The following is a 15,445-nucleotide window of genomic DNA, read 5'->3' on the forward strand; positions in this document are numbered from 1 at the left end:
TGTAAATAAAATATATATCTGTAATATTTAATAGTATTTTAAAACAAAAACATCCCAAACTAACGGTGTATGGCAGCGTGCCTAAAGGCAAATTGCTGAAACTTCCCGTACCGTAACGAAATGATATTAAATGTTTTCAAATAGATTTTTATAAATATCGTAACATTGTTCAATATTCATAAGAATTATATAAACTGAATTGCAAAGTTGGAATTATTTGTTTGAAGGATATTAAAACAGTAATTAAAATCTAAATTAAATTACAATCTAAATTATTTTCGAAATACAAAAAAAATTTTTGAAACAAAAAATTGAAAAAAAAATAGAAACAAAAATTGTTTTTTCCAAGGTGATTATTTTGTTGAAACAAGCAGAAAGTTCTTTGAATAATTCACATCGGACGCTTAGTACTCTCAAAAACTGCCATTTTTTATTGTAAATAATTATTTATGGTAATATTTCAGCGGTGACACCAATGATTTAACTATACGTACAGGAAGTTCCTACCACAATTCAAATGGAAATGTATACGAAGTAACCGACATAGTTTTACATCCGAAATTTAATATAAGGACCTTTGATTATGATGTCGCTCTGGTTAAAGTTAAAAATCCTATTAAACTTACAGTGTGTAATAGTCGACCTGTAAATTTAGCTAATGAGCAATATGAGACTCCTGTAGGATCTTTAGTTTATGTAACAGGATGGGGAGCTAACCAGGTAATATAATAAAACTGAAGTATTTTATATTCTATATATTTCCTGTGAGTTGATTTAAAAAACTGACTTTTATGGGCCGATTCTGCTGTAAAGTGAACTAATGTTATGGCAAGGTTGTGTTAACTTCCAGTTTTCATACAAAATGCTACTAAATACGGTCAAAATGCCGTGTATTTGCTGTCTGATCAAGTGTTTTATACATAAAATGCAACTTCACTCATATGTTATCAAGCCATATTTTAAAGATCCAGGTATAATGACATCGTCTTTTTTACATTTGTGGGTCTTCTATGTTAGGTTTTCTATCTAAAACGCCTAACTGCACAGCTACCACACAGGATTTTGCCAACATGGTCTTGCCATAACATTGGTCTTAAATAACGATAGAATAAAAACTATGATATGTCACAACAAGAACTCATAATTCTTGGATGTGTGTGTTTTTTATTTAATATTTATGCTAAAAATTAATTAACAGTATGCTGATCCTGCAATTTTATTTAAGGCAAGTTGCATGAACTTCCCCTTATGTGTAATAAATCCTAATAATCAACTTAGTCAATAAAAATTAAAATTTAGCAGCTTTTAAAATTTGAACAATAACATTTTTAGCTATTTACATAAAAAACAAATTATAAGTAAACCACTTTATTACAGCCTGTTAAATAACTATAATATTCTAAGATGATTGTTTAGAGTTAAACATTATGTTTTATAAGAATCATCACAAAAAAAAATTCAAAATTTTTCTGAAACTAACCAGCACGATATCTAACTGAGGCTTTTGATTTTTTGAAATTAAAACGTTTTCGAAATTCGAAAAATTTTGGATCACACACATGCACATACATGCTTTTTTCATTTTGGTGACAAGCAATTCAAAATGACGAGAATGGTCGAAAAAACATGCAATTACAAATGGATTTATTGACAAAAACAAACTTATTCCTCGGAAAGTTAATAACTAACAATTAATAATATATTTTAAATTACATACAAATTAATAACCTTTAGAACCTGGTAATTACTTAATTACAATCACTTGTTAATTGTTGTTAATTATTATTACTTATTACTTCTGCATCAATGCTAGTAATTATTTCAAAATTCATTTACAGACCGAAGGAAACGATTCTTCAGAATTACTTGGTGCTTGGATTCCTCTGATAGATTCTTCAGTATGTCAAAGTAATTATGCAGAACCAGGAAAACCAGACAGAATCACTGATAGGTAAAAATTAAATTTATAATAACACCTTAAAATTGTAAAAAATTAATAACTTTCACATTTTATTATAGAATGTTATGTGCTGGTTCTGCAAAAGGTGACGGTTTTTGTCACGGTGATTATGGTGGTCCATTAGTTGACAAAAACAGGAAACTTATAGGGATTGTATCCTGGGGTACCCATTGTGGTCAATCTGATAAACCGGGAGTTTACACAAAAGTAAATCATCCAGAAATTCTAGAGTTCATTTTGACGAAATCTAGTGATTAAAAATATCATATCAAAAATAATTGCCTTCTATTTTGTAACTTTTGTATAAAAATTTTGAATAAATATTTTGTTGTGCATGTACTTTCATTTGTTGTAGAGCAGGGTGTCGAAATACAAAAAAAGGTTCGAGATAATATTGAGTCAATAACATGATATTTAACTTCCCGTAGGGTAAGTTATGGTAATCGCAAACAAATCGAAAATGAAAACTTTTGCCTATCTTTACGTTTCAAAGATTTCTGAACATTTTGGCATAGCTTAGATGTGTGTGCGGATACAAATTTTCGTCGACGATTTCGGGAACACCGATCAACCGATTTGAATAATTCAAGAAACATTGGATTTGTATTGATAAGGAGACGTGCTGATTAGTTTTTGACGATGACAGGTCTAGGCGTTCCAAAGATACGAGGCAAAAAGTGCCAAAAACGGTAACTCAGTTTTTAAGAGAACGGAGCGTCCGATTTCAATAATTCAAAAAACATTTTACTTATATTGAAGAATTGATTAAATTTTTGGAAAGGCAGGTCCAGCAGTTATAGACTCTCAATAAAAATAAGTTAAAAAAATGTCATTTGTCGGTCAAAAATGTTTTTGGACATATGTACATCAAATTATCAGATATTTTATAGAGATTTTAATAATGTGTACACATTTTGTGTAAATTTTTTGGGTACCGTACCAAGATTTTCAATTCCGGTACCATGATACACGATACCATGCACCCCACTAGTTTCTTATTTCTATAAAAGCCTGATTTTATATAAAGTAATGCTAAATTAAGTTTGTATTTTGGTATCTCCATTTTTGAAGCATGACATACCTTTATTGAAAGTTTTAAACCCAAAATCTATTTTTTTAAATCATTTCTTTCTGAATATGGTTTAAGGTCACAAGTTGTAATCTTATTTGAAAAATCTTTTAGAATTACTACTTTGTATTCGTGTAATTAGTACTTGTATAAACTGGGAATTGGAAACACCTGTTTTGTTTGATATCTACACGCGAAAGCACTTAAATACAGTTTATCATATAATGATTGTACTTTAGTGCTAATTTTTTACGTGTTGTAGACAATGAATAAGTAATCAAATTTTTCAAAATTATGCATTTTACGTATGAACATAGCTCATCAAAATTATATAATACCCGGGTATAAAATATGATGAGTTGGTACATGAGATCTCTATTTTGTATTGAAAACTTGCAAAAGCATCATAATTAACAATGATGAAACTTTTGGTAGTTTTAGCGATTTTCGCTCAAATCAGTTTTGCTTTTGGTAAAAAAAAAATAACTCACGTTGACATAATATCTGCATTTGGTTGTCTTTTTAACGAAGTTAACTTTTTAGGAAATAATGTAACAGAATTCGATGACCGAATCGTTGGAGGTGAAGATGTTGATATATCAACTTGTGGTTGGCAAATTTCATTTCAAAGTGAAACCTTCATTTTTGTGGAGGATCAATTATTGCACCAAAATGGATTCTAACTGCTGCACACTGTGTTGAATGGTAAGGATATTTTAATAAAATACTTAATATTATATATATATATATATATATATATATACAAATAAATTAATGTTATGAGTAAATCAGCTACATCTGTAGCTAAACAAATATATTGCAATCCTTATAAGAAAAAATTAATGGGTTTTATAGCTGCATCGGTAAATTAAAACTAAACAATTGGTTTATTAATAATCATTCATTAAAAGCAAAAACATAAGAACTAAAAGATGATCAAGATTTGATCAATTTCAAAGCAGTTTTACATAAATTTTTTCAAATAAGAAAATATTATTTTCTGTTTTGCCATTAGAAATATTCAATTTAAAAGTTATATACGGTTAAGGTTAATTATCAATTCAGTTGTAAAGATGAAATATACAGAGAAAGATGCAGATTGTAGCGCAATCCAATAGCACAACTAGTGGTGCATAGCATCGTAGAAGGTAAATTCGTGAAACTTCCCATACTGAAAATTAAACTTTGTTTTTTTTTAAAATATGAGAATTTTTTTACATTTGAAATTTTTTTAAAAACTTTGAACTTTGAAAGAGCGTAAACGCAGTGTCGCAATCTAATTGATATACATTTGCACGGAACGCATTGAAACAAAATTTGTACTTATAAAAATCTCTATAAAATATCTGATAAATTGATGTGCATAAGCCTTATCATCAATTTTTATCACCAAATTGAATTTTTTTAGAAACCTCTAAAACGTAAACACGTATAAAAACAATTTCTTTTTCGATTTATTTGTTATTACTATAACTTACTCTTATGTCTGATTAAAACGGCAATATTTCAATATCAAAATCATGAAATTAGCTCAAAACTGGGTTATACCTCAAAAATGGTCAAATATTTTAACTTTAACAATTTACCAAATGGTAACCAATTTTATTGCGAAATCCGAAATATAAGCTTAGTAAAAACTAAACCTTAAATTAAATTGAGTAATTAATATTGTATTTAGTGTAACTATGTGTGTTTGTTTCTGTAAATATAACTCTAATTAGAACAAATTCAAAATATAAAATTTTTAATACAACAAGTCCGGGACAAATAGTGCTTCAAAATAATAACTAGTGGTGTACGGCATTGTGTCTTGAGGCAAATCTCTCGATAATAAAAATAAAATAAAATAATTTTGAAAATAAAAAGAAAATGAAATTACTTTTTTCCTCGAAAACAATCGTTTCGTTAACACAAGCAGAAAGTTTTTTGAATTATTCTAATCGGATGCTTATTTCTTTCAAAATAGCCATTTTTTGCACATTTTGCTTTGTATCTCCGAAAAAGCTATACCTGTCTTAGACAAAATTTAATTACCACTTTTACCCATCTTTACAAAATGAATGTTATTTTGGATTTCTCAAAAACTCCATTTCTATTTTCTGCATTCTTTGCTCCGTATCTCAGAAACGGCTGAACCGACTTTTGCCAAAAACTAACCAGCAATCTTTCTACCAATAGGAATAGATTGTTTTTGAACCATTCAAATCGGTTGATCCGTGCGCCCGAAAACGTAGGCGAAAAATTGTATCCATGCATACATACACACTCACACACGTACACACATCCATTTTTTCTAAGGTATTATTCCAAAATGTTCAGAAACCTTCAAAACGTGAAGAAATATAAAAAAATTTAATTTCGATTTTTGGACGATTACAATAACTTACCCTACGGGAAGTTAATAAACAGGTATTATGAGAAAATAAATCTTTTTTTAAGTTCTTTATAACGTAATGTTTGATGTGCATAGCCTCCATATATATTCCCAGATTAATATACTAAATATTACTTCTGATTAATTAAACTACATTGTAATGAGATGTATATAATGGGCATATAAACTAGTGATGTGCCGACTCGAAAATTTCCTGATTCGAGTGATTCGAATCAGAAAAAAACCTGATTCGAATCATGATTCGAATCAATTCGAATCAAGTTCATATATGAACAATTATAATTTAAGAGAAGAAATATATCATTTTATAATTTTATAAGTGAAATAATTAATTTAGTAAGCAATTAATTCCAAAAAGTGCAGAGATGAATACATTTATACTATATATATAATAATAACTAGCTACAAATATAACTAATCTTTCAAGTGAATTTACAGTAAAATATAACCAAACACTTCTCTATCACTAAAGCGTATAAAACAATATTCTTAATCTTACGTTGAACGAATGCATGTGTATATTATTGATTGTTTAGATCTAATCTAAACAGGGAGCTGAATCTAACGTCTTACGAACGACTTAAAATTCAATCCACTACTGTAAAGATTGATATTATTTCATTTGTGTGAATTTGCCATTACTTGCATAATTAAAATATAATAATTTGTATGTGTATAAAACTCGTTGTGTAGTTTATTTTGATAATAATTAAAATCTAAATCGCTTATTTATTATCTAAATGAGTTTTTGATATTTCATGAACAAATTTGCTCTCAGCGCTTAGTCAAAAATAAACAAACACTCAAGACCCATACGCACTGCATCTCCATAAGTCGATACGCTAAACACGGACACATGTTTCGAACTCAAGTCGGCATGATTCAGTTTGAGTCATATGAACTCGGATAAATTCATACCGACTTGAAGTCGGGATAAGTCGGTTTGAGTCATAGGAACTCGAATCAATTCATAACGACTTGAAGTCGGGATAAGTCGGTTTGAGTCATAGGAACTCGAATCAATTCATAACGACTTGAAGTCGGGATAAGTCGGTTTGAGTCATAGGAACTCGGATGAATTCATATCGACTTGAATGCGGTTAAAGTCATATAAATTGGAGTCGGGTGATACATTTAAGCGTATTAAAGGCGGGTGACTCGCATGATTTAATTCAAGATTTATTTTTTATATTTATTATTATTATTTTTTATATTTATTATTATTATTATTATAATATTGAATTAAATTAAAACATTTTTTTTATATTTATGAAAATTTGTGTTCACACATGTTTTATCACAGTAAATATTTCGCGGCTTGATACGAGTTGATTCGAATCAAGTAAAATCTGATTCGAATCAAGTCGTTAAAGGCTTGATTCGAATGATTCGAATCACTTGATTCGACTTGGCACATCACTAATATAAACCTATGTTTTATAATTTAAATATGGCAACATAAATATTGGGGTTTAAAATATTTTACATATGTTTAGAACCTCATTTAAAAACGAAAAAATCAAATTCTCAAATGATAATAAGTAATTAAATTCTAATTTTTAAAACTTTTAGAGAATTAATTACAAATTTGATAAAAACTAAATTAACTTTAAAATTTGAATTTTCAATTTCAATGGAATTTTTGCATATATGCTACTATCAATAATTATTTCTAGGTTGAAAAAGCCGCTCAAAGACATAACCGTACGTATAGGAAGCAGTATACGTAACAAAGGTGGTCGAGTTCATAAAGTAATAGATTTCCACATGCATCCCTCGTACAATAAGAGGGCGGATTATGATTTTGACGTTGCTGTACTAGAACTTGAAAAACCAGTCTCATATACGGTTTGTACAGTAGTATCAGTAGATTTAGCCGAAAGTGGAACTGAAGTTAAACCTGGAGCAATACTTAGTGTCACTGGATGGGGTGCAACTAAGGTATTATGAGAAATGTTGTGATTAATTATCCAGAAAATTTAGGTTAATGTGGGTGCTTAAATATAGTAACGGATAAAAATAATTAACAAAGCAATTCAAGTCTCAATTAGAGAATTCTATACCATTATACCGGTATAACAAAAAACGATATACTGTATACCGCCCAAATTTTTGGCGGTTTTATAACAAATAATTACCTTGAAATATTGGTATTCTGGCATTGAAACATAAGCGCTAGTTAATACATATCATACTTGAATTTTAAGAACCATCTAAACTTCAAACCTCATAATCACTTTAAACAAATGTTCTTTCAAGTCGTATAAACAAGTGTCAAAAATATTTACTTTTTCTTATGTAAAAAAGAGACAGTTTTTTCAAGTGGCATCAGCAAAACAAGTTTATTTTTTAAGTTTGTTCAAATAACGTAATTTTGTTCACATTTTTTAGATACTCTATATAATCACAATATCAAAATTGAAAAGGCTTACTGGGTTTTAAATCTAATATTTAATATTTCATATATCATCAAAATTACTAAATGTCTTCCTTTTTGTAAAGACAGATTGTACTTCAATAAAGAGAAAAAAAAAAACATTTTTTAGATAAAATTGATACCAGTATCACCGGTTTTGAAAGCGAAAATACCGACATATAGGTATCGAAAATTTTTATCGATATTGCATTCCCTTGGTTCAATAAACAATAATATTTTATTTTGCAAAAAGAATTTTTGCTTGGCTTTATTTAATAGATTTTATCTTACGTTATTTTATCAATTCAATTTACGCATTAAGGTTACAATAATTCGTTATAAGCTGTAACTTCGCAACATTGTTTAAAATACAATTATAAAAGAAATCTCAAAAGTCCTCATCGATCCGATGCGAGCTAAAGAAAATGGCAAAAGGTCAAAAGTAAAAAAAACGACCCTTTAGCAATTTTTTGCTAAATGGTCAGTTTTATCGCGAAATTACCTGAGACAATATTGTAGAGCATAAATTATCTTCAAAAATGGATTTATACTTTTTTTGCTCAGAGCCACCGTTTTAAAGATATATACACTTTGAAATGTACGTTTAAACGCCACCTACGAGGTAGTCTGCTTAGCTCGTTTTTTTGCGGGGTTTTCCCTGTAGGCCTATTTTACGGGTCTGTTGTGATTTTGTTTGTTTCGGAACACTTGCAAAACTAGTTGGTATTGGTATTTAGTCTTGAGGCAAGTTACATAAACTTCCCGATATGTGTAAATAATTGATCAATAAAAATAAATTAATTTATGAGTGATTAAAAGTGTTCCGAGTAAGAAAATAACTTATTTGCTCAAACTTTGATAAATTTTTAAAATTAAACTACTTGTCGTAATACCGTAATATTTCAGTAAGTTTTATAAAACCAGGATATATAACGCCAAAAAAAACTTCTATGAAAATCGGCTTACATTTTTTTTACAACAGTTAATTACAATAAAACGGTTCGATATATTTTCAACTAAATCAGTATCATTCCCAAATAATATCTTTCGAACAGTTTTTTATTTTTGAAAATTGATTCGGTAGTATGGGCTTAAATGTGGACGAAAAGTTTAACACTTTTTTCCAAATTACGAAAAAATGGTTCGGCCGATCGCTGCACAAAATTAAGAAAAAATAATCCACATCAAAATACATCGATTGGTTTTAAATTTTTGAAATCGGTTCAGGCGTTTTTGAGCAAACGTCGATGAAAGTTATAATTTTGACAAACGCCAAAAAAAACGACACTAATTTTTGCAAACTTTGACGATTTTTTAAAATTAAATGACTTGTCGTAGAACCGTAATATTCTAGTATGATCTATAAGACTATGGTATCTACCGTCAAAAAAAAATCATGAAAATCGTCGAAAAAATTTTTTTAACACCTTATTACAAGAAAACGGCCCGGCCGATCTTTACCAAAAACTAATCAGGTCGATTCCCAACCAATATGTTTCGAACAGTTTTCGAATTTTCAAAATCGATTCAGAATTGCGGGCTAAAACGTGGACAAAAAATTCTTCACTTTTTTGCGATTTACTAAGAAAATGCTCGGCCGATCGTCGCGCAAAACTTAGAAACGCTAGTCCTCATTCATCTGCCCCTTCTTTTTTAAACTCGCATGTCCTTCTGACATTTTTAGCTCGCATTGGATCGATGAGGACTCTTGTGATTTTTTTTGTAGTTGTATTTTAAATAATTTTACCAAGTTACAGCCCATTACAAATTATTGTAACTTTGACCCTGATTATAGGTTTAAATTGGCCGGGCTATTATTATACGTTTACAAAAACTATTGATTGAAGTCTTATGTGCCATAATAATTTTGAAATGCAGTTCATTTTATTTTCATAAAACCTTTAGTACCTACACATTTAAGAAATCTGATAAGTTTCGATAACCGAGTTGTTGTATATAACTGTCAGCAAGTTGAAAGGAATAAAATTGAAATTGAGATTGATGCGATTAAATTGTAATACAATACACTTAAATATATTGAACTTATTAACTTAGATATACTGAAATGAATTTGAAGGCAGACAGAAACATTTTACTACGAAGTACCAGAATCGAAAAACACGTATCATCAGAACAAGTATTACTTCAATTTTATGTATTTCGTCTTTTATGTATATGTTTGGAAAGTATCTTCAATTAGCAAACGCCAGATATGTATTTTCAATGCATATCTTATATTGAAACCTTTCGAAAATCTTTTTTCGCTGTTCATTAATTTCATGGAATAAAGCATTAATTTAATAAAAAAATTATATAATTATGAATATATAAATAGTATTAAATACAGGAAGGTGGTGGCGGAACTTTGCAACTACAAGGTGTGAAAGTTCCAGCTATCTCTCCCAAAGATTGTGCTAAGGGATATCCACCTTCTGGAGGTAAAGACAAAATTACAGACAGGTAGGTATCTTCTTAAAGTTAATACATCAAAATAGATATAAAGCGAGAATTTTAACATAAAATTTTATTTGGTTAAGCATGTTATGTGCTGGTCTTCCTGAAGGAGGTAAAGATTCCTGCCAAGGCGACAGTGGCGGTCCACTGGTAGATGAAAATAGAAAGCAAGTAGGAGTGGTTTCTTGGGGTCAAGGATGTGCCAGACCAGGAAAACCAGGAATTTATGCTAAAGTGTCACACCCCGAAATCAGAAAATTTATTGAAAAATATGCTAATGTTTAAGTGGATTTCATTTTCAATATAATGTGATTTAAGATACTCTTTAATGTTATGATATGAATTGTGATAAATTAAATAATAAAGATTGAAGAACTGATATTTTCAAAAGATTATATAAATCTAATTTTATACGTTCATTTTTAGGTATATAAACAGAAACCAATATATAATTCTGTTTAACTAGGGTGTAATATCTCTGAAGTTATGCGAAAGAACAAGTAATAATTTACAAATAACATGTTTTTTATGCATTAAAATTGAACGCTTCATTCTCTCAAAATTTCTATTTTTGCATTTTTTGCCTCGTATCTTCCAAACGGCTGGACCTTTCTTTGCCAAAAACTAATCAGCACATCTTTCCATCACTAACAATCAAATTCTTGTTGAATTATTCAAATTGGTTGATCCGTTCTCTCGAAAGTGTGGTCCAAAAATTGTATCCGCGCATTATTTTTTCATACACACATTATTTTTTCTAAGGAACGCCAAAATATTCGAGAAGGTTGAAACGTGAAGATATGCAAAAAAATTCATTTTAGATTTTTAATCAATGTAACCCCACGGAAGTTAAAAATATAGGAACTGCATTCAATGATACAGTTCACTACAGTGATACATCATTAAAAGTAAAAAGCATTAAAAGTAAAAAAAGCAAATTTGATATCTTTTTGAAATAGATTATTATAAATACCGTAACATTGTCTAATATTTATAAGAATTATATAAACTAATTTGCAAAGTTGAAATTATTTATTTAAAGTATATAAGTGAGCTTTAGAACTTTAGTCATAATTAAAATTAAAATCTGAATTATTTTCAATATACAAAACAAAATTGGAAAAAAAATTAGAAAAGTTTTTTTTTCTAGAAGCAGTTATTTTACTAAAACAAGCAGAAAGTTCCTTAAATCATTCGGACACTTAGTTCTCTCAAAAACTGCCATTTTTTTATACATTTAGCTCTGTATTTTCCAAACGACTGGACCTACATTTGCCAAAAACTAATCACCTCTTCTTCCAACCGTTACAAATTGAATGTTTTTTAGATCATTCAAATCAGATACTCCGTTCTCTCAAAATCTCGATTTGTATTTTCTGCACTCTTTGCTCTGTATCTTCGTAACGAGTGACCTGCCTTTGCCAAAACTAATCAGCACAACTCTTTATTAATAAAAACGAATGTTTTTTGAACCATTCAAATCGATTGATCCATGCGCCCGAAAATATGCCAAAATGTTCAAAAACTTCAAAACGTGAAGATATGCAAAAATTTTCATTTTTAATTTTCAAGCATATCGTCAAGTTTGAATAAAAATTTAATTTTTGCACAGCTTTTCATAAGTGAAATTATTAATCTTATTAGAGTAATCGCCAATAAACATGTAGGTGTTTCTGAATAATATATGAATCATTTTATTGCACAAAATTTATTTTTAGAATTATTGTATTTTCACTATTTATGTATATATTAACCTGCAACATTTAAAATTATGTGTAGTCGTAGAATTCCTGAACCTAGTATTATCAGAAAACTAATCCAGTGATTGCCTAATTATGGGATTAATACAATATAATTCCAACTAGTTGAATGTGACATTTAGCCTTAAGGCAAGTTGCATGATGTCGATGAAAGTTCTAATTTTGATACACGCCAAAAAAAATGATACTAATTTTTGCAAACTGACGAATTTTTAATACTAAACGACTTGTAGGGCCGTAATATTTCAGTGTGATATGAGACTATGCTATCTACCGTCAAAAAAATCATAGAAATTGTTGAAAAAAAATTTTAGCTCCTTATTGCAAGGAAACGGTCCGGCCGATCTTTACCAAAAACTTTCCCAACCAATATCTTTCGAACGATTTTTTGAATTTTCAAATTTGATTCAGAATTGCGGGCTAAAACGTGGACGACAAATTTTTCACTTTTCTGCTATTTACAAAGAAAAGCCTCGACCGATCGTCGAATGGCTTTTACATCGGTCCAACCGTTTTTGAGAAAACGTCGATTTACGACAAAAAACCTGTTCACACACACACATACACACACGCACTTATACTTTTTCCAAATTTGGTCTCATTCGATTCAGAATTGCTTGAAATTTTTTGATGAAAACAAACTTTTCCATCGGGAAGTTAATAATAATGTTCAATACTGTCAGAAATAGAATCTCGAATCTGGGTTAGAAGACCAAATCTCTGATGAAGAAGCTACGGAAGAGCTCAATAAAAGTAAATATTCGAGATAAATTTTTGTGATCATATCAATCATTGAAATTTTTATACCAGTCGAAAGTGTTGAATGCATTAGAGTATTGCTGGTTATTAATTGAATAACATGCGCTACATTTTTTTCCATATTATATGCATCAAAGCTCTTCACTCGAGATAATAAATATATAAAACATCTCAGATAGTATAGCATCAGGAGCTTGATACTCCTGAATCCATTTCTATGAAACATTAGTTTCAAATCTGGTAAATTGGATTTCTGAGAATAATTAAAGTATGTACTAAGGTTTCAATTACACATTAACATAATAAGTTTATAAAAAAGCACATTCAGAATTATCACAATTTTGCAGAAAGTATCATACCATGATAGATTAATCAAAAGGTTGGCAATCCCCTAATAAAAAATATTAAAGATAAGATTTGAGTAGGTAATAGCATCACAATTAATTAGTTAATCAATTAGTAATTTGACACTCTGCAGAATGTTACTGTCATTAATATTTGCAGCTTTTGTTGCAGTAGCTGTTGCTGGGCATGGTATGTAACTATGTACAACAATAAAATATAAATCTGGTGATAATAATAAGAATTATTTAGCTTTATGTAACTGATTAGTTGTATAATTTGAAATAAATTAATTTCAGACCTAGATCATCGAATATAGGAGGTGAAGATGTAGATATTTCAACTTGTGGATGGCAAGTTTCGTTTCACAATAGGAAAGGACATTTTTGTGGAGGGTCCATCATTGGCAAAGAATGGATTCTAACTGCTGCGCATTGTGTAACCAAGTAGTATAAATTTAATATATATATATATATATATATATATAAATTAACAAAGTCTAATAATCGGGCATAACATCAATAAAAAACATGAATTTCTTTCAAAATTTATTTTAAATAAATCCATACGTTTCGGAAACATGGATTTAAAATAAATTTTTGAAAGAAATTCATGTTTTTTATTGATGTTATGCCCGATTATTAGACTTTGTTAATACATATGTCAACATCAAATTCAGAATCATACAAAATATATATATATATATATATATATATATATATATATATACATACATACATACATACATATACATCCAAATATATTAACCGTATTTTTGAAATATTAATATCTGTGTGGACTGTTGTAACACTCACCCTTTTATCGTATGATTTGATTTCATGACTAATCCATCGTATTTAAGGACAGTATTTCAGTATTTCCACATGGACAAATGCCCTCGTTTTCCTCAGCTAACTGATTATTTACTCACCAAAAAAACGGTGGCACAACCGTACCCAGTTACCCTACGTAATACTTGTACTATAGTGCATAGTTAATAATAATTCTATATTTGAAATTAAACAATATCGATTATATGCTTATAAAATTGTAATTTTTTTTATAAAATTGCTATCAAGAATCGTTTCAAGTCATTCTGAAGCAAATAAGATCAAAGTTGGAGAAAGTACGTGTGTATGTGCCGATTTTTGAGCTTTTAACGTAGTTTTCTCAAAAACGACTGAATCATTTTAAAAAATTTATCAGTCATTTTATGATGATAATTCACATGTTTTCACAGTTGTGAGTTGAGAATCATGCTGATTAGTCAGGTCATCTCTTCGTAATTAAATTTTGAAAAAAAATGACGATTCTAATAATATTTGTATAACGATAGATTTCATAATCTGAAATAACAAAATATTATAAACCTATGATAAGGGTTTGAATTATAAAAATCGAAGTTTAAAAGTTGTCCGCGTGCTTGAACGATTCTAATTAAAATCTATGCCGAACATCTATATACGTTCCGAGTTTCGTAGGAAATTACGACCACACTCATTGTAAAATAAAATAATATAAGCATGTTTCAAACATATCAATAAAAAATCGTTTTTAATGAAAGCTCTTGAAAATAAACAGGTTAACATTTTATCTGAATAACTAATTCTAACTTATGTTTGTGGAGTCGATTATTTACACTTATTGAAAAGTTCATGTTACTCGTCTTAAGATGATACTTCCAAACAGTTTAATTTGTACGATACTAGAGAATAGGTCTTTTAGTAATAACATATTAAAACTTATAAATTTTATTTGAAAGAAGATAAATGTTCCAAAAGTTCAAATTTTTCAGATATGAAAACGATATCGAAGGTTTAAAAGTTAGGGTTGGAAGCAATGAGCATAACAAAGGTGGGCGTTTATACGACATTAAAGAAATTAAAAAACATCCAAGATATAACGATCGAACCAGATACGATTTTGATGTCGCTTTATTACGCATTGCAAAGCCAATTGCATACACTGCTTGCACTGTTGTTCCTGTAGCATTGGCAGAAACTGGAAAAGAAGTTCCAGAAGGCGCACTCGTTAGTGTCACAGGATGGGGGGCTACTATGGTAATTTGATTAATTATTAAGAATCGATCATTTAAATTTAAAAAATCATGTATTACTAACGCTAACTCAATTCATTTTTTTTTATATATTCAACATTTAAATCAAAACTTCTTTAACCCTTTCGCTACGGCAGAGTCTTCTGCAGGCGAACAAGCGAGCCTCCTAGTAGCGCTACTTAATGGACATGTATATGAAAACAAAATTCAAATCTTTTTTATCATTACCAATAA

At 29.2% G+C, this 15,445-nt stretch overlaps 2 protein-coding genes and 1 pseudogene across 2 annotated transcripts; all 3 read left to right on the forward strand.

Moving 5' to 3' along the window:
- Positions 1-464: 464 nt before the first annotated feature.
- On the forward strand, positions 465-2,299 carry LOC113365431 (trypsin-7-like; the record flags this gene model as incomplete). Its single annotated transcript, XM_026606995.1, has 3 exons — positions 465-720; positions 1,839-1,951; positions 2,020-2,299. Coding segments are annotated over 3 exons (568 nt in total), but the record flags the coding sequence as incomplete, so codon positions are not given.
- A 1,131-nt stretch (positions 2,300-3,430) lies between these two features.
- Positions 3,431-10,673, forward strand: LOC113365420 (annotated as a pseudogene).
- A 2,619-nt stretch (positions 10,674-13,292) lies between these two features.
- LOC113365411 (trypsin-like) lies at positions 13,293-15,239 on the forward strand. The gene is made up of 3 exons (XM_026606979.1): positions 13,293-13,342; positions 13,455-13,601; positions 14,951-15,239. The coding sequence occupies exons 1-3, from the start codon at positions 13,293-13,295 to the stop codon at positions 15,222-15,224; spliced, it is 471 nt and encodes a 156-aa protein (XP_026462764.1). The 3' UTR covers positions 15,225-15,239.
- Positions 15,240-15,445: the final 206 nt, after the last annotated feature.

Source organism: Ctenocephalides felis, unplaced genomic scaffold (assembly GCF_003426905.1).
Source record: "Ctenocephalides felis isolate EL2017-DRISC unplaced genomic scaffold, ASM342690v1 CF-g0.4_SCAFFOLD_00460, whole genome shotgun sequence".
In the NCBI taxonomy this organism is placed as follows: domain Eukaryota; kingdom Metazoa; phylum Arthropoda; class Insecta; order Siphonaptera; family Pulicidae; genus Ctenocephalides; species Ctenocephalides felis.